The 24480-nt window shown below is 34.0% G+C and overlaps 1 protein-coding gene across 1 annotated transcript; it reads left to right on the top strand.

The window, feature by feature from the left end:
* Window positions 1–1858: 1858 nt before the first annotated feature.
* On the top strand, window positions 1859–4500 carry LOC138889963 (uncharacterized). The gene is made up of 7 exons (XM_070173311.1): window positions 1859–1901; window positions 2171–2412; window positions 2849–2941; window positions 3022–3123; window positions 3320–3622; window positions 3710–3794; window positions 4406–4500. Exons 1-7 carry the CDS (start codon window positions 1859–1861, stop codon window positions 4498–4500), a joined length of 963 nt encoding a protein of 320 aa, XP_070029412.1.
* Window positions 4501–24480: the final 19980 nt, after the last annotated feature.

Here is a 24480-nt window from a genome sequence, read left to right as displayed (position 1 = left end):
TAATTGTAATCTTTCATTAACATTGGACTCCTTCAATGTTGCATCTATATCAGTAGCCTGATAAGGGATTTCTTGACGGGACTGATTGGTTGTAATAGGATTGTCTGCAAAAGCTCTATTAACCCATGCAGTTGTGGATTCCTTTTGTACACCCTCAACTATTGCACTCTCATTCCCAGTAATGTTTCCAGCTTTTCCTTTCCTTGATGTACTCCCAACCCCAGTAGATTTAGGGGTAAAAACAGCTGCCTTAGAATTTAATCTCCCACCTGCATTGAGATTAGTAGTAGGACTACTAGGTTCAGCACTTCCTTCTACCATAATCAATTGGTTATTGTTCTCCTCATCACATCTTGAACCTCTAACATTGCAAACTTGTTAGAGGTTTGGATTTGATGATTATTAACTACACCTGCAAGGTCCATCTCTTTCCTTGTACTAACATCATTTTGCTGCAATTGCCAAGTAGCTATGACTATTTCATTCCTTGTGTGACCTTGATCTTGTTGGACCTGCCCAGAAATTGGCACAATCTCCCTTCCAGAAATCTCAGTAGCTCGATGAACACCTTCAGTAGTTTAAACCTGTTGCACACTGTTAGAAACCACTGGAACAATTTCCTTACCAGTTTGACCTTGTACTAGATTTTTCTGTGCACCATTCTTCACACGATTGTCCCTTACCTTTTTCCATTATTCTCCAACATTGCCAAATTTAATGGCATATTATTTTTTATCGTTCTTTTAGTCTCAGCTGAAAGTTCCTAGTTTTAGGCGCCACGTTTTGGTTCAAAGTCTCATTCTGTTTGACTATTTGAAGGTAACGATATGCATTTTGTTAACTCGGAGCTCGATGTGCGAGTGGATCTTTTAGTAATAATATGACCTTAAATACTATGAATGAGCTACAACAATTAGGATACTTATCTATGACCGCATGCTCATTCCATTGGCATATAAAATAAACGGAAGACAAGTAAGGCTTAGACCTATAGAAAGAATAGGAATTGGCATATTAATCTCTTGTATATCCATGTTAGTCTCTGGTATCGTGGAACATGTTCGACGAAGAAGAGCGATAAGCCAGGGGCTGTTGAACAACAACTTAGTAATAATTTGTGAAAGTATAGCTTTTTATGTTTTTGCTAAGTCGTTTGTGATATCTGGCTGCTGTTAATTGACTATCAATTGATTGAATTGTTTCCTCCTCTATTCTGGTATTATTTTGTGAATTGGTTCCTCTGTATATTTTCTAAGGCTACTTTTCACCATCTAAAAGCTCAATAGCCAATAGGACTCTCAACCAAAGTAATTCATTCATTTGTTAAGAAACAACGTGGGTTGTTAGCAATATATAGAATCCTTCGACAGTCAGTACCCATTAGTTTCTTGTTAGTTATCAATGGCTGGAAACCATCGAGCATTTTGAGTAATATAATAGACTTGTTTGTCCATTACAGTCCAGTACCTAGAATCTTTACTGATATCAATTGAACTCATGATGCCATATATGATTACACTGTATATTTCGACATAGAGATTAATTACCTGATCACGTGTATTGCTTGTCCAAAAATCACAGCATTGTCTTCCCACCTGTATTGTCATGTTTTTGAATTTCAAGCTTCTTAGTATCCATCCTTGCATTCTGTTAGAATACCTTGTAAAGATCTTTCAATTTGATTTCTTGAGCTTCCTATCGCAGCCTAACAATAGTCGTGTTCCAGTGCTCTTAATTACTTTCCCTTAATTATTACTCAAGATTGTTAAACTCTATCTTAATTACATTTTAATTCCGTATATTTTCTTGAAAGTTTTTTTATCCTGTTATTTTGGGGTTGTTGAGATACTTTGATCAGATGGAGTTTGAAGATATATATTGTACCTATGTATTGGTAAATGGTAAGCCTTTCACTTGCCAATTTGAAGTTCCTTAATTATGTTGATATGGCATTTTCAAGTTTATGTTACCGACTGTTCTTTGAGTTGAGAGTTTGCTTTACATTTTACTTTTATTTCCCACCTTTTCTATTATGTATGGTCGACTTTGTAGAAGTTATTATTTTAATTGCTCATAAGTGCAAAGTAAATAGTTCTTTCTAGTATGTGCAAAGTAAATAGTTCTTCTAGCTATTGTACTATCTAACGTTCTGTTCTCGTTTTCATTCTAGGTAATTCAGTAGCAAAAAAGGTTCGTGGGCCTACTTTATTGAAAGATATTTGGAAACTTCCGCCGGGGAAGACAATTAATGTGCCGTTTAATAATCGTAACCAAGCCATTGGGAAAGAGGGTCGAAAGCTTGCTAGCTCTCTAGGAATTATTGTCAGAACTCCAGAACTAACACCTCTACATATAGATGATTGGAGAAATTTTCACAACGAAGAAAAGAAGAAATTGGTGGATTTTTCAAGGGTATGGAATAGTTATTATTATTATTATTATTATTATTATTATTATTATTATTATTATTTGTGAACATGCTTAATCTTTTATACATGATTTTATCTTCTAAATATTGGCTTATATTTTTGTAGAAGAAGTTCTCTATCCCAAAACGTGGAGAAGTGTGGGTCTTAAGTCACTCGGAAAGAAATGGAAAAATTACAAGTGCAATTTAAAGGGTGAATATGCCAAAAATATAAGACTAAAGATGCTTTACTAAAAAATAGACCAAGTCGTATAACGAGGGATCAATGGAGTGGTCTTTTCTCTTATTGGCTTTCTGATAAAGCTAAGGTATCAACCTTGAAAATTCTCCTAATCTGCACATTTTTAAAGAGTTTTGATTTTAGGTATGCTCAATTTTTGTTTAAAATTTATAAGATATCATTTTAATATCCAATGACAGAGACGTACGCAAGCAAATAGAAACAATAGGTCCAAGCAAACGATGCCTCACACAGGAGGATCAAAAAGTATTGCCACCTTGATGAATGAGCAGGTGAACCTGTGAAAACTACAAACTATAATATTTTAAGCTTTTTTTGTTATGCATATATGATATCATTTTTATTGTATTAGGCTGTAAACGGGATAGAGCCTACACGAGCAGAAATTTTCCTATTAACTCATAAAAAACATAAAGATGGTAGGCCACTGGATGATGATTCTGTCAAGACAATCGTAAGATTTATTCTTTTTTTTGGGGGTTTGATGACTACGTCAAACAATGTGTATTTTTTCCTATTCATGAATTCCAAAATGGATTTATTGTGTATTCTATGGTCAGGAAATGATAAATGAAAGGATGAGCAATAGTGAGAGATCTACTGAGCAACCTCCTCGTAATGTTGCTTGAGAGGGTGATGTGTATTCCCAGGTGTTGGTAAATGAAAAAAGTGGGTATGTTCGTGGTTTAGGACTTGGTCCAACTCCTTCTGTTCTGTGGGGTAGTAGGTCTTTCTTAGGAAATATTGCTGCAGATGATTCTTCTAATGAGGTTATACAAAGGTTACAACAACAGATAATCGAGTTAAAGGAGAAACAAAATGAAGAAATAAATATTATGAAACAAAATCAGGAGAATATGCAATCAGAATTACTCCAAATGAGACAACTAATGCGCAAATATGCTCCTAATGCATCTATGCCTCAAAGTAGCAATGGCACCTTAGGTAAACAGGTAACTCCATTTCATAAACTTTAGATATTTTAAATGAAATTATAATCATATAAAAGTATTGTTATCTAACATGTTAATATTTATTAGATCCCCGATGCCAATAGTGGACATGAACGAGTACCACAAACATCAAGAATATATAGTGCTGCTGAAAATGCTCAACCTTCTCATGGTACTACTCATCTTTGTCCTTCGTCACTATTGTTTGAGTTTTCCTCCTTCGATTTTTATTAATTTATTGTTGTATTTGGGCTTATAATTCATGTCACATGCATTTTGTACATAGAACAGTGGAGGAGTCAATTCCCTAACTAATTCTATTACTCATCAGACTGTTTCATGGTTCAGTAGGCAGTTGTTGAGTTCAGGCTATTTAATTCTTCAGCATATATTTCTTAATTTGCACCACTACAGTATCTTAGTAAAGTGTGGATTGTTTTGAGTTCGACAATTAATCTTCAAGTGTTTGAACTAAGTTTGGCTACCAGCTGTGCACCAGTCTTGTACCAGCTTTCTTGAACCAGTTTGGAACTACTTTTTCAACTTTCTACTAGAGGCATTTTGCTCTAGTAATTGTGAGTTTATTTTCTACTTTTAGTTAGGGAAAGGGTGTTGTAGAGTATGTCTTCTGTTGTCAATTTTCTTCTTTTTCCTCCTTCCTAATTTGACTATTTTACAGATCCTATGAGTGACATGATAACATGCTAGATTAAAGCATTTTTGTGTATTGTCCCTTGGAACAAGAACAGTATTAATGGTCATTCTAATTTATTGACTCAACAGGCCACAGCTTATTCTGTACATTTAGATTGACAAAACACGTGGGTGAAGAGTTTACTGAAAAGATATACACGTGGGTAAAGAGTTTGACAATTTGATTTCATTCTTATTTGTTTAGTTGTTTGCTGCCATGTAACGAGCAATGAACACTTAAGAGAACAAATTAGGTGAGCTATTAGACAGTACATGTAAGTTATGTAATTACCCCTTTCGATAAACAACTTCCTCTCATGTTCAATAGAAATAGCACAAGCTTTTCAACTTCCAGGGCCACCTTCGCAGGATCTTCTTTATCTTCTTTGGTGAATTAGTCTTATTTAATTTCCGCCCCAAAAGCTACCAACTACTCTATTTCTAGCTTTGCTCCTATGACTCCTCAAAAAGTTGATATGTCGTTCTTAAAGATGTTAGTGAGTTATCTAACGTGTTTGCCGTATATTGTGAAAGTTGCCGAGGTTGTTGGTAATTTACTGGGAAAATAGGTTGGGGCAGAGAGCCATTTGGTTGACATATCTGGAAAAAGAAATTGCTTTAGCATGTCAGATAATGTCATATAAAAGGAAATCTATGAGTTACTACTATACCTCAGCCCATAAGTGCAAGCTTTACTTCATTAGAAAAAGAAAATTCCAAAAGGAGTCCATAAGTAGAAAATTCATATTTCAGAAGTGTGATTTATACAATGAGACATCAGGAAGAAAACAAACTAAATAGATTCTAGTGATGAAACATGATAGCCTTTTAGATATTAGAATTGAAAGAAGAGTATTGTTTCCTTAGAATGGCAAGGAAGAGATACAAGCTCTTCTAAAACTGACACTACACAACTGAACGGTTTAAGAGTGCTCGGACACTGCACAACTGGTTTGCTCATATGAATTAATATCACAAAGTATCAGCTAGATAGGGCCTCTGTTTGCTGAATTCAATTTTTGTTTCTGTTGGAAGTTTCTGCCCAGTTTTTGTAGCTTCTGAACAGTCTAATGTTCAGCTGTTTGTGATCAAGATTTGAGCAGTATTTGACAGCAATTTTCCACAGCTTGAAGGTGAAATTTCTGCACATTTGGGCTGACCAAAACTGTAAAGGAATTTTGGCTTCCTGCTTGCTTTGACAATAAAACTTTCTGCACTTTTGTGGCTACTCCGGGAAGCTAATAACTATAACTCTGTTCTATTCTGCATTGTTTAAAGTTTCTAGCAAACTGGTTTGTTGGGCTATAGTTTGGGACTCATTGATTTGGTTCTTGTATAGTTGCTTCAGTTGCATGACTTAGCTGAATGGTTTAAGAGTGCTCGGACACTGCACAATTGGTTTGCTCATATCATTTCCAAATTTTCCCAAATGTTCTTAGGTTCTTCTCCTTCTGAATATGAGTATCTCAGTGGAGTGATGAGATATCTGGCAGTGAACATTTAGCTTTCGAGTTAAGATCTTCCTTTCATGTGTTGCTCCACATGTCGTGTAAATGCCCTCATCCTGAATTCTCAATCTGTGGTCTTCTTTTAGCAATTCTAATACTTAGATTAGGAGTTTGACTTGTCGAGGTTTAGTAGCTCCTTCCAGTACTAGGAATTTGTGAGAAAGAATGAAATTCATTTGTTCCTGCAAAAGAAAATGCACTGGTAGCTATAAAATCTACACTGTTAGCTATAACACTAGTCTCTTATTTCAGCACTTCATGAATATACTTTATCCTTTAACACAATTATTTTATAATTTCAGGTCATACAGTCTGATGTTCGATAATTTAGCGGTTTGAAGATTTCAAAATGATGAAAAGTTGCGGAAAACATTTGAAGACCATCATTCTGGATTATTACAATGATGACATTGCTATTTAGTCCAAACAATATATTTTTATGTTTTAAGTTACTTTGATATTAATATTTTTGATTACTACTTTCTTTTGTTTGTTAAGATTTTATGAGATATATTATGTTTTTTAATTAATATTAATATATTTTAATATTTGGGTCATATTCTATACAAATGTAGTAACTATATATTATTAATTGTGGCCAAATTATTGCTATTATCGCTTATGACTTTTAAAGCTATTGATTATTAGAGGCAATTTAGTTAAACATATTAGCTATTAAAATGGACTCTAAAGGGCAAACTAAGATGTTTAAGGAGGGATAGTTTTGCCTTTTTAATTACAATAGAATAATTGTCGTTAAAGATGCGAACTTTAGCGACAATCATTTTGAATTTAGCGGCTATAAAAATGGATGGTAAAAAAGTATAATTAGCCGTTTGGATTGGATTTAGTAGCCATTATAATTGCCACAAACAATTGCCGTTAGAGATGTGAACTTTTGGCGACAATTATTTTGAAGTTAGCGGCTATAAGAATGGATGGTAAAGAAGTACAATTAGCCGTTTGGATTGGATTTAGTTGCCACTATAATTGCCGCAAAAAATTACCGTTAGAGATGTGAACCTTTAGCGGGAATTAGTTTGAATTTAGCGGCTATAAAAATAGATGCTAAAGAGGTATAGTTGGCCGTTTTGGATTGGATTTAGTAACCATTATAATTGTCGCAAACAATTGCCATTAAAGATAATAATTTTTAGCTGCAATAAACCATACTCTTTATCAGCTTTTGCAAGAAAAGCCGCTAAAAGCTTTGCCGAACCAACATCAACGGCAAAACCCTAATGGTTGGTAAAAGATTTAGCGGCTATTGTTATTGCCGCTAAAGCCGTTTTGTATTGCCGCTAAAGGTCTTTTTTGTAGTAGTGACTAATGTAATTACCTTACAACAAATTCAACGTACAATAGTATAGGGTGCAACATCGTCGTAATTTAATACTGCAAAGCGTAACATCATCGTAATGTAATACTGCAAGGCTATCGTAACGTAATATCGTAAGGCGTAACATCGTCGTAATATAATACTACATGACGTAATATTGTGGGGCGTAACACCAATGCCCTATGTTGATCAGCTTGTGGCCCAATGCTCTCAACAAAACCTCTAAACCTTTTAGGTTTGAACCCATGTGGTGTAGTCACCCATCCTTCACCAACATTGTTCAGCAGGGTTATGAAGGGTGTGATAGCCTTGAAAGAGGCAATGCCTAGTTCTAGGCCCAAGTAATGACCTAGAATAGGACTGTGTTTGCTAATATATTCTATAAGAAGAAGCACATTATGGCCAGACTTGGGGGTATCCAAAATTCTCATGCCTACCCCTTCAGCACCTTTCTCTATAACCTAAAGGGCAAACTCTGGAGGAATACTCCTCTATTCTCAAATGGGAAGATGTCTTTAGGAAAACTATGTCTATGATCAACTGGATGATGGAAGGTGATGCTAATACTAGATTCTTCTATACTTCCACCCTCAATATGAGGAGAAGGAACAAAATCATGGCCCTGCAGGATGAAGTAGGGAACTGGATTGAGGGCAACAAGAAATCCAGAACACCATTTACCACTACCACTCTAATTTGTTCACCACATAACACCTAGGCTCCCCCACTCCCTTGGAAAAGCATAGTTTATGATGCCCACACTCTGTCCAATAGGGAGCAAACTAATCTGAGTGCTCCCCTAAAGAGTAGTGAAATAAAGGTGGTCATGTTCTCTTTCAAACCTACTATGCCCCCTAGACCTGATGGTCTGCACCTCATCTTTTACCAAAGATACTGGAATATCCTGGAGAGAAAAGTGACTCGGTATTGTAACCAGACTTTCAAAACCGTAGAAATGAAGTCTGATGTTAATACAACCTAATTATACTTGATTACTAAGTGTTCCAATGCCACAATCCTTAAGAATTTCAGACATATTGGGCTATGCAACACTATGTACAAGCTGATTACCAAAATAATTGTCAATAGAATCAAGCTAGTCCTTCTTTCCATCAATGGCCCAAGTCATGCCAGTTTCCTATCCAACAAAAGGTCCAGTGATAATGCCATTATAGTTTAGAAATACATCAGTCACTTTACTAAGATGAAAGGGAAAATGCTAACATGATCTTCAAAATTGACCTAAAAAGGCATTTGACAAACTAGAATGGTCCTTCATCAGAGACATCTTGGTGTCCTTTGGCTTTCCCCATAATATGAACAAATTAATCATGTCTTGCATTTCTTCAAGCTCTATTTCGATCCTAGTAAATGGGGGTAGGACTGATTTCTTCCAGCCTAGTAGGGGTATCAGACAGGGAGACCCTATGTCACCTTACATTTTCATAATGTGTATGGAAAGATTATCAAGGAGCATCGAGACTCAGGTGCATCAAGGGTGTTGGTTTTCCATCAAAATCAGCCACTATGGGCCAAAAATCTCACACATATTCTTTGCTGATGATCTAACTCTGTTTGCTAGGGCAAACACCAAGAATTGTGCCACAATCATGGATACTCTGCACCATTTAAGTAGCATATCTAGTCAAAAGGTCAATACCATAAAGTCCAAAGTTGTCTTCTCCAATAACTGCCATCAGGATACCATACATAGCTTAGCAAGGACTCTGAATATCAAGTGTAGCTCTTCCTATGGGAAATACTTAGGCTTTCCAATTTTCCACAAGAGGCCAACCAAAAGAGATTTCGAGTTCATCATAGATAACATGCAAACTAAGCTAGCTGGTTGGAAAACCAATTCATGAACATGGCTAAGAGAACTACATTAGCTAACGCATCACTGTGATGCATTCCTATCCATGTCATATAGTACATTAGGTTACCTGCCTAGGTGTGCAACCAAATAGATAGGATTCAGAGGAATTTCATATGAGGAACCACTGCTGAGAAAAGAAAATGCATATGATTAAGTTGGGTACCATTACTAAGCCTAGAGAAACATGGGGTCTTGATGTGCATAAAGCTGGCCTTAGGAATACTGACAGCCATGCTAGTTTGGATTGGAGGATGTATAACAACCCTCAGGCCTTGTGGGCCAGAGTATTGTTCCACAAACACTGCAATAACAATCACCATGGTAGGCACATTGCCTTCAGAACCTGGACTAGCATCAGAAATTGGTGGATGTGCAGAGATGCTAGTAGGTGGATAGTGCATAAAGGTAATAGAATCAACTTCTATAATGACAAATGGATCCAAAACTTAGAACCTCTTAGAGCATTAATTAGTGTCCCCCTTAACAAGGGAGGGGAGAATAAAACTCTGGCCACCTGTCTTCTAAATGGCCAGTTCATCCCCAACAAGATTTCCTTCAACCTCCCTGGCAGTGTCCTTTCAAGTATAAACTCCACCATTTGTAATGCTAACCCACTTAGTATAGACAAAAGGGTGTGGAACAGGACCCATAATGGTCTATTCTCTACTAAATCTGCCTATGCCATGATCCTTGACCAATCTGAGAATCTACACCAAAGTCGAGGCCTGAATTTCACTTGGATTTGGTGAAATAAGGTGTCTAACAAGATAAAATACTTTCTGTGGCTACTGACTCATGACAGATTCCCACTACAAAGCACTACAAAACAGGGGAATCAATTTGAATCCCAGGTGCTTCTTTTGTGACAAAGAGTATGAATCAATTGATCATGCCATAGTCAGCTGTGAGAATGCCAAGCTATTTTGGGATAACCTATCCCACATAAGCTTAAATAACCTTAGAATCAACACCATTCTGAATAAGCAAAATAGTCGGGGATGCATTAATAATACAATACACTACAAAAAATTCAACTCACTCCTTAAATGGGGAGAGTTGATCCCTTTCTGCCTATGAGAGATTTGGCTAACCAGAAACAACAATTGCTTCAATGGAGAGAGATAGAATGTCTCCAGTAAAAATGCCATAACTAAAGTCGTTGAGTTCATCCATGTGGCTGGTAAAAACACTGACATCACTATTAACGTCATATATGTCAAGTGACATCCTCCAAGGAGAGACCACTATAAACTCAACACAGACGGCGCAACTATTCAAAATGGCCTTATAGGGGGAATAAGAGGAGTAATCCGAAACAACATTTGAGTGTTGGGATTCATGGGGAAAATAAATTATACCAATACTCTTCACTCTGAACTAACAGCTCTAATGCAGGAACTAAATATGGCAGTATCAAACAACTTCACGCCCTTGGAGGTTAACATAGACTCGACATAGGTAATACACAGTATCAGTAAAGGCAATCTGATTTATGAGACTATTGTATATGAATGCAAGTCACTCCTAGCAGCACTGGGGCATCCACTAGTAAACCATAGCTACAGGGAAACCAACAGGGTGGCGGACAAGCTGGCCAAGGAAGCAAGCAAGATGAATGAAGCAAGAACAAACTTTTTGGTAATTCCTCCAATATTTGCCAATAAAGCAATATGGGCAGACATCATAGGAAGTAGGAACTATTTTGAAAGAAAAATAAGGGGTTGTAATATTTATAATGTACCAATAGACTACAATCTTTTTGTGGAGGGTGTGACCTCCCCCAATGTTGTTGTTGTAACAAACAACAAAGTAACAATTATATATATATATATATATATATATATATATATATATATATATATATAATATATTATTAATAAAAAATAATATTTTCTTTTTAAAATATGGTAGTTAGTGGTGGTGATAGTTAACTGTGGTACTTGTGAATGCCGACTAGATGCAGTGGTTGATGGTGATTTGGTTGATGGTGTTAGTTCTAAGTAGTAGCTAGTGGTAATTGGTAGTGATGTCGATTATGGTTGAGAATGGTGGTGGTAGGTGGTAATAATTAATAATGGTGGGTGGTGGTGGTGGTTGTAGTTGTGATTGAGGAAAGTGATGATAGCTTATAATGGTGGGCAGTGCCGACTATAGTTGTTGATGGTGATGGGGTGGAATGATATGATCCTATATAGTTCGGGCAAAACGGAAAACATTGAATATGACACCGAATTATTTGGTAGACCATTGATTTGCTCCAAGCCCAAGAATGCCCCAGGGATGCACATCGGGGAGCTGCATGATCTTCAACAATTGACTAGAAAATGTTTGAAGAGTCACTTGGAAGATTCGTGCAAAGCATACCATGTTTGAAGTGTTGATAATTAAAGAATCAAGACCCCAAGTCAAACCGTATAGCACGGTTTCACCAAGTGCTGGCTATGATTCAAAAGGGGCCTGAAGAGCTGAAGAAAATAAACTTCTGGGATTTGACACGATTCAGTTGTGCGTTACGGTGGGGGTTAAGTTGAGGCTACAGTTTGGCCTGACGATTTTTTTTTTGGAAAATTAACTTTGAAACTTTTTTGTTTTACCCATTGGGTATTTATAACAGTCTATGGTTATTTTATTAGTGCTTAGCATATTTTGACATAAGAAAACTCTTGAGAGAGATTTGGAACCTCTCGGTTTGAGTTCGACTTTGGATTAGCTGTTTTCAAGACTTGGGTTCTTGATAGTAATTGATCACACCCAACTATGCCTCCTAAGAGGTCTAACGGTCGTTGCAAATATAATCCAGTTTACAAGTCTGGAGTTGAATCCCGCAGGAAATTAACCTACTAATTACAACCACTAGATTCGCACGAATTCAAGTAATCAACCTCCAGAAATATTAAATTATAGTTTGAGTGTTTACTAACTAAAGGCAAGGTAATTAAAAAGCTGTAATTTTAAAACTAACAAGGCAAATGTTGTAGACAAGATTGGAAAGGTCTAGGTTACGATTTTCCCTCTCGTCGAATCCTCCCCGCCACACTTCATATAAATTCTCCTAGATATTCTCTACCGATCGTGAGCACTTTAGGTGTCGTAATTCTCTTTCGAGCAAGTACAACAATTTACTAGATGTATTCTTCTGAACTACGTTAGCTGACACTAGTTTACCGCTCACTAAGATCGCACCATGATTTAGTTATTCCTAATCCCACCTTTAAACCCTTCGTATTGATTCCTCATATATCTTAGTATTTGGAACCTCTTGATTCGAGTTCAACTTTGGATTACCTGTTTTCAAGACTTGGGTTCTTAAGAGTAATTGATCACACCAAACTATGCCTCCTAAAAGGTCTAATGGTCGTTGCAAATATAATCCGGTATACAAATCCGGAGTCGAATCCCATAGAGAATTAACCTACTAATTACAACCACTAGAAGCACGAATTCAAGTAATCAACCTCCAAAAATATTAAATTATGGTTTGAGTGTTTACTAACTAAAGGCAAGGTAATTAAAAAGCTGTAATTTTAAAACTAACAAGGCAAATGTTGTAGACAAGATTGGAAAGGTCTAGGTTACGATCTTCCTTCTCGTCGGAATCCTCCCCGCCACGTCTCATATAAATTCTCCTAGATATTCTCTACTGATCGTGAGCACTTTTAATGTCGTATTTCTCTTTCGAGCAAGTACAACAATTTACTAGATGTATTCTTCCGAACTACATTAGCTGGCACTAATTTACCGCTCACTAAGATCGCACCAAGATTTTGTTATTCCTAATACCGCCTTAAACCCTTCGTATTGATTGCTCATATACGTTAGGAGTGATGTTGGTGAACAACTACCTAAATGTGTACCATTTTTCAAGCAATACACACTAAATATGCACAGTCAATTGAGGGTCATTCAATCAACCACAATAATCATATAGTTGAACAAGTAGAGAAAAGTAAATGGAAAATTCATAATAAATGCAGTGGTACATCCTTCAAGAGGTTCTATCAAACCCTATATGGGAAGTTTTAGCTACTCATAACCATACTAACAATCATGATAATAATTGAAAGCATTAATTTGAGGGGTCATGTTTAATATGTTTAATACTGAGATGTATACCTGTTGATACATATATCCATGGTTTCTATATTTCTTAGATTTATTTCTTTTCTGTGTTGATAACTTTCAAGTTTATCTTCATAGAATTCAATTTCATTTTCTATAGTTAATAAAGCTTTATTACGCAATCTATTATATCTAATTATGTCTTTGCAGGTTTTAATATTGTGTTTAACACAATCTATTTTTCTATTTATGTTACTGAGGGTTTTAAGAAGTTTCCATTTCTGGGTGTTATAGAATCTTATATAATGAAAAGTGTTATGTTTCATTTATAAACAGATTTTATTAACTTGATATGTGATCATTAATCTGAATATAAATCTAGTTCATATAGATCTAATATATCTATTTCTTGTGATACAATTAGTTCTGTAAATGCTTGTTCCATTACATATATTATTTCAAAAGTAACTAAAATATCATAAATTTTTCTTTTAACATCGTTATTAAGTCTGTTAAAGATATATAATATAAGTATTTTGTACTCAATATTTTCTTCTAATAAATACGTGTGGTTGTGGTTGTTCATTCAGATTTACTATTTATCCTTATCATGTATTTACTAAACATATTCCCTCTAACCTCTTTGTTTATCATAGAGTTTATCATATTTTAATAAGTTATACTGAACAATCTTTTCTGGTCACTACCATGTTTTTCATGCTTCAATCATTTACCCTAACAGCGCCTCAACTCTGTGTACTCCCCTAAACGGCTTCCTTGCCTACTGGTTTCCACTTTAGGATGGCATAGTCTGGGCTTAACTACTCTCAGCATTATTAGACAGGCAAACTTTCTCAAGATGTTCTTTATAACAGTACTATAACATGATAAACAATTATGATATTCAAGAGATTATAAGGAATATATGAGTTTAGTTAAACATGATTATGAATAAACTTACCTGGTTTTGTAACTCGTTTGAATGTTCCATAGCTTTCAGAAGTTTGTATATAATCAGATATTTTATTGAGAGAAGATAAGAGAGAGAGTGAGGATGAGGATGTCTGAGGCTGTCCTCCCTTCCTCTGATTTACAAAATATATAGAAAATTTAAACGACTCCTACTGTTCATGAACGACCTTTACTGTTCATGAATGTGACTCGTACTATTTACTTTACGACTTTTTTACATGACTCTTACTATTCATGAACGACCTTTACTGTTCATGAATGTGACTAGTACTATTTACTTTACGACTTTTTTACATGACTCTTACTATTCATGAACGACCTTTACTGTTCATGAATGTGACTAGTACTATTTACTTTACATTATGTGTTTCCAGTAGCTGTCTTCTTCTTTTGTCTTCTTGTTGATACCTTCATTCTAGTTGGACTTCTGGTACATAGTTATCATCTCCGTTGCACTTTGAACATATGTGGTCTGGATATTTGTGTCCTACTAGTTTGCAGTATCTTGTTAATAACTCGTTTGAAATAAATTCTTTTTTCAATGCTCTGGTAGTTGGTTGCATTTCTGGCTTTAATAATGATAAAATCCATTTCTGGACTTCATCCATATCTCCTTGTCGTAGTTCCTTTGAGTTGGCATATATCATTAACTGGTCTCTGGAATAGTAGCTCCAGATAGCATTTCCTTGTAGATAATTGTTAGCTAGTTCTTGAATAATAGTTGCTATACCAATTATTCTTTTATTGGCATAGAAACTTGGTATCTCCATTTTCTGTATCTCCGGTTGTTTCTCTATCTCTTCCGGTATTATCATATCTCGTGTTAGTCCTATCTTTATCACCTGTATTATGGGTTTTATTTCATCATATAGTATTTCCGCTGGTGCTGTATAGAATTTGATGAAGAATAGGTTGCCTTTTGTAATTCTCTTGAAGGTGACAAATGCTTTGTATAGCTCTGGTATTCCAATTATTTCTTCTCCGTCGTGGGTATATACTGTGCTAAGTAGTCCGTAGTTGTAACATGTCTTTACTAGGTTTGCTTTTGTTTTTGGCTGGGCTATAAGCCTATTATATCCCTGTAGTTTTTGGGTTACATAATCCTGTGTTGGATCTGTAGTAGTAGTTGATCTAGGGTTTAGGTTCAAGAATGTCTGAATTTTATATATATTCTCAATATATGTTTGAGTAATATGGTTATATACCTTTTTGTTGTGGTGTAGGCTATTGGCATAGGTTGTAGTTTGTGGGGCTATAACTATTGCTTCTCTTGGCTTTTTTGATGTAAATGGCTTATCAAATACGTTGTTTAGGTTTACATTGATATGTGGCTTTTTGTTAACTTGTTTGCTTGTACCTGCAGCTGTATATAAAGCAACTGTGTTATGGGTTTTTTGGAGTTTCCCAACGTCTCCTTCTAACTCTGGAAGTTTAGAGTCTTCCGATTGACTTAGTTCCGCATTTTTATAGTCATGCTGCTGACTTAGCTTGCTTTCCTCTAGCTGTTGTAATCTTTTTCCCATACCATCCATCTGTAAAGATAGAGTAGTAAGGATTGTAAATATGTCTTTTGATTCTTGGCTTTCATCTGTTTGGGTACCTTTGTCTTGATAGGTAGTCTGCAATAACATTCTTGTCAGTTCGTATTACTTCAATTGTAAATGTAAAATTTTGTATATTCAATACAAGTCTCCTTATTTCCTTTGTAGTTACTGAATCCTGTACTTTCCGTGTTATCCACCATTTTACTTGTGTATTATCTGTTCTTACTATAAATTTGTTATAAACAATATATGGCTCAAATGCTAACAAACATTTATATAATCCAAATAGTTCTTTCCTATTTATCTCCCATTTTAATTGTGGTTCCGTGTATGATCCGGAATAATATCTACAATGGTGTTCAATTTTTTCATTATCATATTTATATTTTAGAACTCCTCCGTAGCTGTGATCACTAGAATCAGTTTCTACAATATATGTAAACTGTTTCTTTTCATCTGGAAAATATAGTTTTGGTAATTTTTTACACATATTTTTTATCTTCTGTATATGTATTTTATCTTTTTCGTCAAAATGATATTCTATATCCTTTTTTAATTTTTTCTGTAATGGTTTTAAGTTTTCTGCTAATTTAGGAATATATTCTCTTACTTGGTTAACCAATCCTAAAAATGATTGTAACTTCTTTTTTGTATCAAGTGTTTCATCTAAGTTAATTATTTTTTGTACTATATGGGTTTGCATTTTTATTCCGTTTTTGTCTATTTGTATACCTAAAAATTCTATTTGATTTTTCATTACTTCTGCTTTCTTTTTACTTAAACTTATTCCTGATATTTCTACAATGTGTATGAATTTTTCTAGTAGTTTTATATGTTCGTTCTCTGTTCTAGAATATAGCAATATATCATCTATATATATTATACAATTTTCTAATTGGTTGAAGTAATTATCCATAAAATGTTGATACCTACCTGGTGCATTTTTATATCCAAAAGGTAATACGTTCCATTCGTAAAATCCTTGTGGTACTGTGAATGCTGTTAACTTTTTAGATTCATCTTCTAGTTTTAAATGGTAAAATCCCGATTTACAGTCAAACTTACTAAAATAGTTATATCCTTGTATTTGTCTGATTTTTAGTATTTTATTTGGTATCGGATAATTATATGTTTTTGTTTTTGCATTTAAGTTTCTATAATCTATAACCATACGGCTTTTTCCTCGTTTTTGCTCACTATGCTTATTTACTATAAATGCCGGGCTAGTATGTTTACTATTACTTTCTTGTATGTACTTATTGTCTAATAATTCCTTTATATGCATTTTAAATTCTGTTAAATCATTAAAATTGTATTTTAAAGGTTTTTGTGTTATTATGCTACTTTCATCTATTAGTTCAATCTTTATTTTTGTTTTATGTTTTTCCCATCCTCGGAGTGGATTATCATTATATAGTAATTCTAATTTATCTTGTAGTAATTTTATTTTATTTATTGAGAAAATGATTATTTCTATATTATGGTTGCTTTGTATTACATTTTCTAATTTTTGGGTAATCTTTTCACTTCCTTTAATCCAGGGTGTTGTTTTTCTTACTTTATTATTTACTCTTTTTGCTCCTAATTTTTGTTTACACGGGGTAGTAAACCACCAATGTGTTTTTGTTATTATATGTGGGTATAATTTATCTAAAAATGGCATTCCTAATAATATATCTTTATTTGTAAATTCATAACTATATATTTCTTCTATGGTCAGTATTTTATCCCATATTTGTATTTTTATATTCCTTGCTTTGTATGTTATCATACTTCCCTCATTATTGAATCTTGTTACTACTATAGGGGTTTTTAGCTTTTCCCATTTACTTTCTGGTAAACAATTATGTCTACACATGTTAGCTTCTGCTCCTGTATCCATCATAGGTGTATAGTATCTATTATAATATCCTTCTACTATTATCTTGGCAAGTATGTATATCTTTGGCATTCCTTGGCAAGTATGTATATCTTTGGCATTATATCAAAGTTCTTTTTATTATTATTTTCTTATTTTCATAACTTATTGTTAATTGCCTATCTTCTAATTTATATGGTTTGACTTTTTCTAACCATTTTATTCCTAGTGTAATGTTTTTATCGCCTTGATATATTTTAAAATTTATTAATATTGGTATTCCTCCAATAATTAATTCTTTTTCAGTTGTTTCTTCGTTTTTTCTTAACGCTTTTGGTAGTTCTGAATTTTGTTGTTCTATTGTTACTATCTCTTGTTCTGGTATTAATTCTCTTATAACATAATTCTCTTCCTGTCCTGTATTTATTAGTATTAAATATTTTCTTTGGTCCATTATTCCTGTTATATAATAATGGTGTGGGTTTATTTCTTCTATTTTTTGTTCTATTAATTTTTGTGGAGTGGTATAATTTATTCTTCTTGATGTACTTCTTGATGTACTTATTCTTGATGACGTTTCTGGCATTTCATTATTTATTCGTTTTGATGTGCTTAATCTTTCTTTTACTATTTCTAAATCTTCATCCATGTCCATTTCCGTATAACTGTAATCATTGTTGTCTATAACTGATACTATTCTTTCGAATGGATTTTCTATTTTTATTTTATTTATTTTATTTTTAGCTGTTATCTTATGTTTTGTTGTTAAGACATATAGATTTTTACATCTTGCTGTGAATATTTTACTTCCTGGTGCTAATTCTATTCCAGACATTTTCCAGTATAGTACTAATGATTTATCTATATTTTTATCATCTACTGCTACTGAATAGTTAGCACTTATTATAAATTTAAATTTTTGGTATATTAAGTTACCTCTTACGGCACTTATTATACTCTTTTCTATAGGTTGTACAATTCTATCATCTGCCAAGTATATTTCTATAGGGGTATCTATTCCTTCCCTAAAACATGCTTTTATTAGGATCTCCGTTCCTCCTAAGTGTACATATTTTATTGGATTTTTTGCTTTTATATCTTGTATTTCTTTATTTAGTAGTCTTTTATTTAAAATTGGTATTTGTGCTTTACCTTTGATGTATTTACAATCTATTATATGTTCTCTTTGGCTTACTACATAGTATTCTTCTTTCTGTCTTTTAAACCAATTCTTTATTGTTGGTACTTCTAATATTTTGTCTATGCTTAGATCCAATTCTTTTCCTTTTATTTGTTCAAATACATTAGCGTCAAATATTATTTTTTGTTCTGAAGATTGTTCATCTTGGTGTTCTTCTTGTTGTATAATTTGTATATCTTTTTCAGTCATAATTTTCTTCATCTGATTCTTCTATATCCTTGTTTATTTCCTTTTCATTTTCAGAGAACTCGTTTTCTGATATCTCATATATGCTATCTTCACTGCTTAATTCATAATCTACATATTCTACTTGTGTATATTTATCATTATCTATCAATATTTCGGTAATTTGTTTCTTCTTTGGGTTTTTTGGTAATTTACAATCTTTGGCTAAGTGTCCTAGCTTTCCACAATTATAGCAAGTACATTCTGTTAGTTTTTTCTTTTTCCTATATGGTTTTTTATGTTTATAATTTTTTACATAATATCTTCCTCTTGGTTTCCTATATTTATATTTTGAATATTTTGATTTAAATTTCTTTTTCTTTCCTTCTTTTTTGTAATATTTATCTGTGCAGCCAAATTGGGGTGCTATTCTACTTTTGCAACATGCCAAATTTTTTACTAATATTTTTTCCATTTTCATGTTTTCTTTATATTTTTCACATAATTCTATAAACCAGTTTTGTAGAAATTTTATCCTTGCTCCTAATGTATCTGCTAGTCCTGCTTCGTTCCAATTTTTTATTATTTTTGAGCTAAAGGGTTCTGGTAATTTTGTAAAATATAATTTTCTTATCTCTTTACTTTCATCCGGACTATATGTTCCTTTATAATAATAGTCTCTAAATGCACAAGTATATTCATCTATATAACACATATTACATATTGCTAATTTTGTCATTAAATTCCTATTTGTAATTTTTTCTTTATTTTGTTCTTCTACTTCTGTTGTCATACTACTAAATTCATTTCTTATTGCTATTTCATATTTATTTAATATATCTGTAACTGTTGTTGTAGTTGTACCGTCAAGTTTTTTATTACTCCTTAATGTGTCTAAGCTTTCACTTGATAAATTTTGTAACCATAATTTTACAGTTCCTATTAATGTTCTTTCTATATATCCTGGTGTTTCCGCTATTGCTATTTTATTATCTATTAGTTGTTTTGAGATATATCCTATCCATAATTGTATTGTTTTATTTATATCTGCTACACAATCTAGATCTAAAAAATTATATTGTTCAGTTATCTGTCTTGGTGCCCATTTCTTATTTAACCTTTTATCCCATAATGTTTTGTTTCTATCATATGCATCATAACTTACTCTGTAATAGGTTGGGTTTAATTGTTTTGGATTTTTTACTCCTGATGTGCTTGGTTTATCCTCGTTCATATCTCCTGTATTTATTTCTGGGTTTATTTTTATCTTTTCTGTTTTTTCTATAAGTTCTGTGTATGTTTCACTTGTTTCTGAATAGTTTTCTCCTAGTTCTGTGTCTTTATCACTTTGGTCATTTATTTCGTTTATACTTATTTTTGATGGACTCTCCTGTACTTCTTCTAACTGTAATTTGAACTTTTCTATCTCATTTGTTAGTTTTAGTTCTTGTTCTTCTTCTTTACGTTTTTCCTTTTCTTTTAGTTTATTTGCATACATCTGTTTTAGCATCTCTAATTCTTTTTCTAATTCTGTTATTTTAGTGTTTTTTACTTCCTCTATCTGTTGTATTTTTTCTTTAGCTTGCTGTTGTATTTCTTTAATCTCTCGTTTTCTATCTATTTCTTCGTTTTCTTTTGTTATTCTAACCATGGCGGTTAAACTATCCTCTAGTTTTACAGTTTCTTTTTCTAACATTAAGTTTAGGTTATTTCCTATTTTTTTATATCTTCTTCCTAAGTTGGAAAATATTATTGTTATTTTTAATCCTTCTGGATTCTCATATGTTTTCTCTTCTAGTGCGAATTCTTCTTTATTCATCTTTTATCCTTTAGATAACAAACATATTTATATTCTGTTTTAGATATTATATCGATTAATTTAGACAGCCTAGCTTTGTTTATTTTTGTGATACTTAAGTATTCATATTCTATGTATAGTTTCTTTAGTTTCTTTCTAATTTTCTGCGATTTCTTAGTTATTTTAATTGTTTCACTGTTTTGCGGGTTTGTACTATTAATGTCAGTATTATTTTTCATGATTTGCTTCTTAATATAAATGTTTATTTTCCATAGCTCTGATACCAATTTGAGGGGTCATGTTTAATATGTTTAATACTGAGATGTATACCTGTTGATACATATATCCATGGTTTCTAATACATATTAAGGAAGAATGGGAGGGAAAAACTCTTGCGATTCGTTGCTTCCAAGTATTCTCGTAGCTTTTTTCCTCCCCAATAATGTCTCCCCATAAGAAATAGTTTTAGAACCTCTTTTATACATGTTGGGGGAGTGTAGGGTTGAAACTACCAAGTCCTAGCTGAATTAGGATGAAATCCGCCCTTAGCCGTCTTGCTTGTCGCTTGGCACCAACCAGGACACCAAAAATTTCCGCTATTCTGCCTTTGGTGTTTTGGTTGGTGCCTGGCACCAACCTGGGCACCAAACTCATACTCCATCAAAATTCTTCTATTTTGACTTCACTTTGCATGCAGGCTTGCCAAGTCACTTCAAAGTGACTCCTACACATATACATACCATTATTAAACTCAAGTCACAAATATTTACATCAAAGTTAACAAGATTGAGGTATAATGCAAGACAAATTACGTGCGAAAACATGGATTTTTAGCCTGCATCATCACCCCACACTTAAGCTCTTGCTCTTCCTTGAGGAACCTAAAACCTTGCTAACCAAACAATGCACGCAAGATATCATACAATGGAGGAACATTTGGTAATTCAACACACTACACCTATGACCATGGTTGATACCTACAAAAGAGTCCTTGCAAACGCATTCATACCTTTCCTAACTTTCATATGCCGGAATATTAGTGACCAATTAAAAACACTCAAACAACTTGCCCATAACTACCCAACCTCAAAGGCCGACTCGTCGCCAATAAACATTCTCAACACGTGCACTCACCCAACAAGAGATGTTTAATAACATCACATATCTGTCATGGACTCATGTACTTCACCAAAGAATAAGAGGGTATTTCGTCCATACATTCAAATATGCATTCGAATATAATTTAAGGACATCACATATATGAACAAAGAACCGCTCACTCTCACAAAGAAATTCATGTGCACTCCATGGTTATACCATAGGCTTGCCCGTAGTGTATATCTCCACTAATCTAAGCTCGCAAAGTCTAAGATCAACTAGGTCTTTACGGATTGTAATGTAGGCTAAGGGACGGGTAGGACATATTTTGGGTATAGTGACTAACCCTCCTAATCACTTTAATACACTATACTTAACTTTCAAATACACATTTTTCATGACCAATTCAAGCAATGCCACGAAACCATATACAACTTGGCCTTTTTTCTTTAAGCACAACTATGCATTCACTAGCCCGGATCACGATGAATAGTAGGTGTATTTTCTATATATATATATATATATTCTTTTTTTTCTTCAACACTCTCCATAACTTTAGGTTGCCTAGCTAATGATCTTCCAAAACATACATGTACCTTTGGCTTTTCTATGGTTCCACTCAAAAGCTATCCCAACTCTCACCTTCGGAGGTAAAGGTTCGAAAAGATTTAATTAAGAATAAAATGGGAATCGTCTTGTAATGTAGGTACCAAAGAAAATGCTTATATGCTCAAATGGCTATCTACATATAATTTTTTATATATGGTGGCATAATAGCTCAATGGAAAATTAAAGAAATGCCTACATCATCTCTTAGACTCACTAAGCTTACTTATTTCGCTTCGACTAACACACAGGGCAAGTTCTAGACAAACACAAGATAACACAGAACGTAATCAAAATCTCACATAACATATGCACATGACCCCAGTCGGACGGTTCCATTCCAACTCTCAAGTTTAGGCAAGTAACACAAAGTCAAGAAGTATTAAGCAATAAAAATACATGAATAATAAGTCAAGCAACTGAGAAAAGGCGTCACTGACAGACGATTCAATCTTTCACAGTATATTTTTCATTAAAACATGTTAGGAAGGTAATGTGCATGATATGGCCTAACAATGCTAGCATCAAACAGGTCAAAAGGCCAATAGGGCACTCAATTTTTTTTCTTCCATGTGTTTCCTAAAAAATCAAAAATATATAAAAATAAATAAAATAAAATTTACCTTATTAAAGTTACATCCCTTGGAAAAAACTGATGCCAAAAGAAAAACCAAGGGGGATTATTATCTACCTACGACTAAATAAAAATAAAAACTGGACCTTAATCTCTCAAGAAAGCTGTCCAAGAGATCCATCGTCAGGAAAAGTCCTATTTTTTTTAAACTAACACAAATAAAATATCATAAAAATCACTTAGATAATCTCTTCACCCCACACTTAAAATTATGCATTGTCCCCAATGCACACTATATATAACAAGAGGGTGGAAAAAACTCCCTAGTAGGCCAAAGGCCGAAACATCAGCAACTCATGGGATACTCATACTTCTCCCGAGCCTGGTCCTTCGTGCGGGTACCTCACACTTAGTTCTAACCATTTTGTTTGTTTTTTCTTCCTTCCAATGGATTTATTTTCCATGTGCATACACCTATAAAATAAGAAAAACAAAATAGAACAACACTACAAGAATGATAAATTAAAAAATATGTAAACAAATTAAAGGTGTTGGTTTATGTTTAGTCAACAATGGCATGCCAATTAGAAGAGTTGGTGGAAAGAGTTGGTGTGGATGCTAGGAGGAAGCTTCCTCCTTTGATGTCACCCATGACATCAAGAGGAGGTAGTTTGATGTCACCTCAAGAGGAGGTCTTTACCTCTATAAATAGATGCACTCCTTCATTTGTAGAAACCCTCCCAAAAATAATACAACACATTGTAGTGAGTAGAGAGTTAAGAGAGAAATTCTCTCAAGTGCAATTGGGAACTCTCCCCTTCCTTTGTTAATATTAAAAAGGCAATTGTTCTCTGGTGGACGTAGGATTATTTTGATCCGAACCACGTTAAATCTTGTGTTCTTTCTTTTACGTTTCCGCTAACAATTGGTATCAGAGTAACAGGATTCTTTAATGATCCAAGGAGGAATAACAAGCAAAGATGAGTTCCATGAAGTTTGAAATTGATAGATTCAGTGGACGCAACAACTTCAATATCTGGAAGATCCAGATGATGGCGTTACTGCGGAGGGAAGGTTCAATCCATGCTATTGACGGAAAGTATCCTAAGGATATATCAACTCCCGACAAGGAGAAGATTGAAGGGGATGCATTGAGTGCAATCCAACTATCCCTTGCACCTAACGTGCTTTGTGAAGTGAGTACGGGTACCGAAGAGACGACCAAATAGTTATGGGAAAAGCTAGAAGGGCTATACCAAGACCGATCAGTGACAACAAGGATGTTGTTAACACATTTAAGATGGGGTCAGGTACTTCGTTACAATATCATTTAGATGCGTTCAATAAACTTGTCATGGACTTACAGATTGCAGGAATTAAAAAGGAGGAGGAAACGCTTGCATGTGCTTTGCTATTTTCATTGACTTCAGGATATCGTGATATTGAGAATTCAATAATGTATAGCAAGGAGCCTATCAAGCTTGAGCAAGTGCGGCAAGAACTTAACTCTAGTGATGTGCGGAGGCACATTGAAGGAGATAGAGATGACCAGGCAAGTGGGCTCTTT

Source organism: Nicotiana sylvestris, chromosome 4 (genome assembly GCF_000393655.2).
Source record: "Nicotiana sylvestris chromosome 4, ASM39365v2, whole genome shotgun sequence".
Taxonomy (NCBI): domain Eukaryota; kingdom Viridiplantae; phylum Streptophyta; class Magnoliopsida; order Solanales; family Solanaceae; genus Nicotiana; species Nicotiana sylvestris.
This window is presented reverse-complemented; position numbering and strand designations above follow the sequence as displayed.

Bases quoted from the DNA above. Each gene is read 5' to 3' on its own strand.
- LOC138889963 (XM_070173311.1), top strand. From the start codon at position 1,859: ATGGAGTTTGAAGATATATATTGTACCTATGTATTGGTAAATG. The intron at 1,902-2,170 runs GTAAGCCTTTCA...TTTTCATTCTAG, and splicing joins TACCTATGTATTGGTAAATG to GTAATTCAGTAGCAAAAAAG. The intron at 3,124-3,319 runs GTAAGATTTATT...GTGTATTCCCAG, and splicing joins ATGATTCTGTCAAGACAATC to GTGTTGGTAAATGAAAAAAG.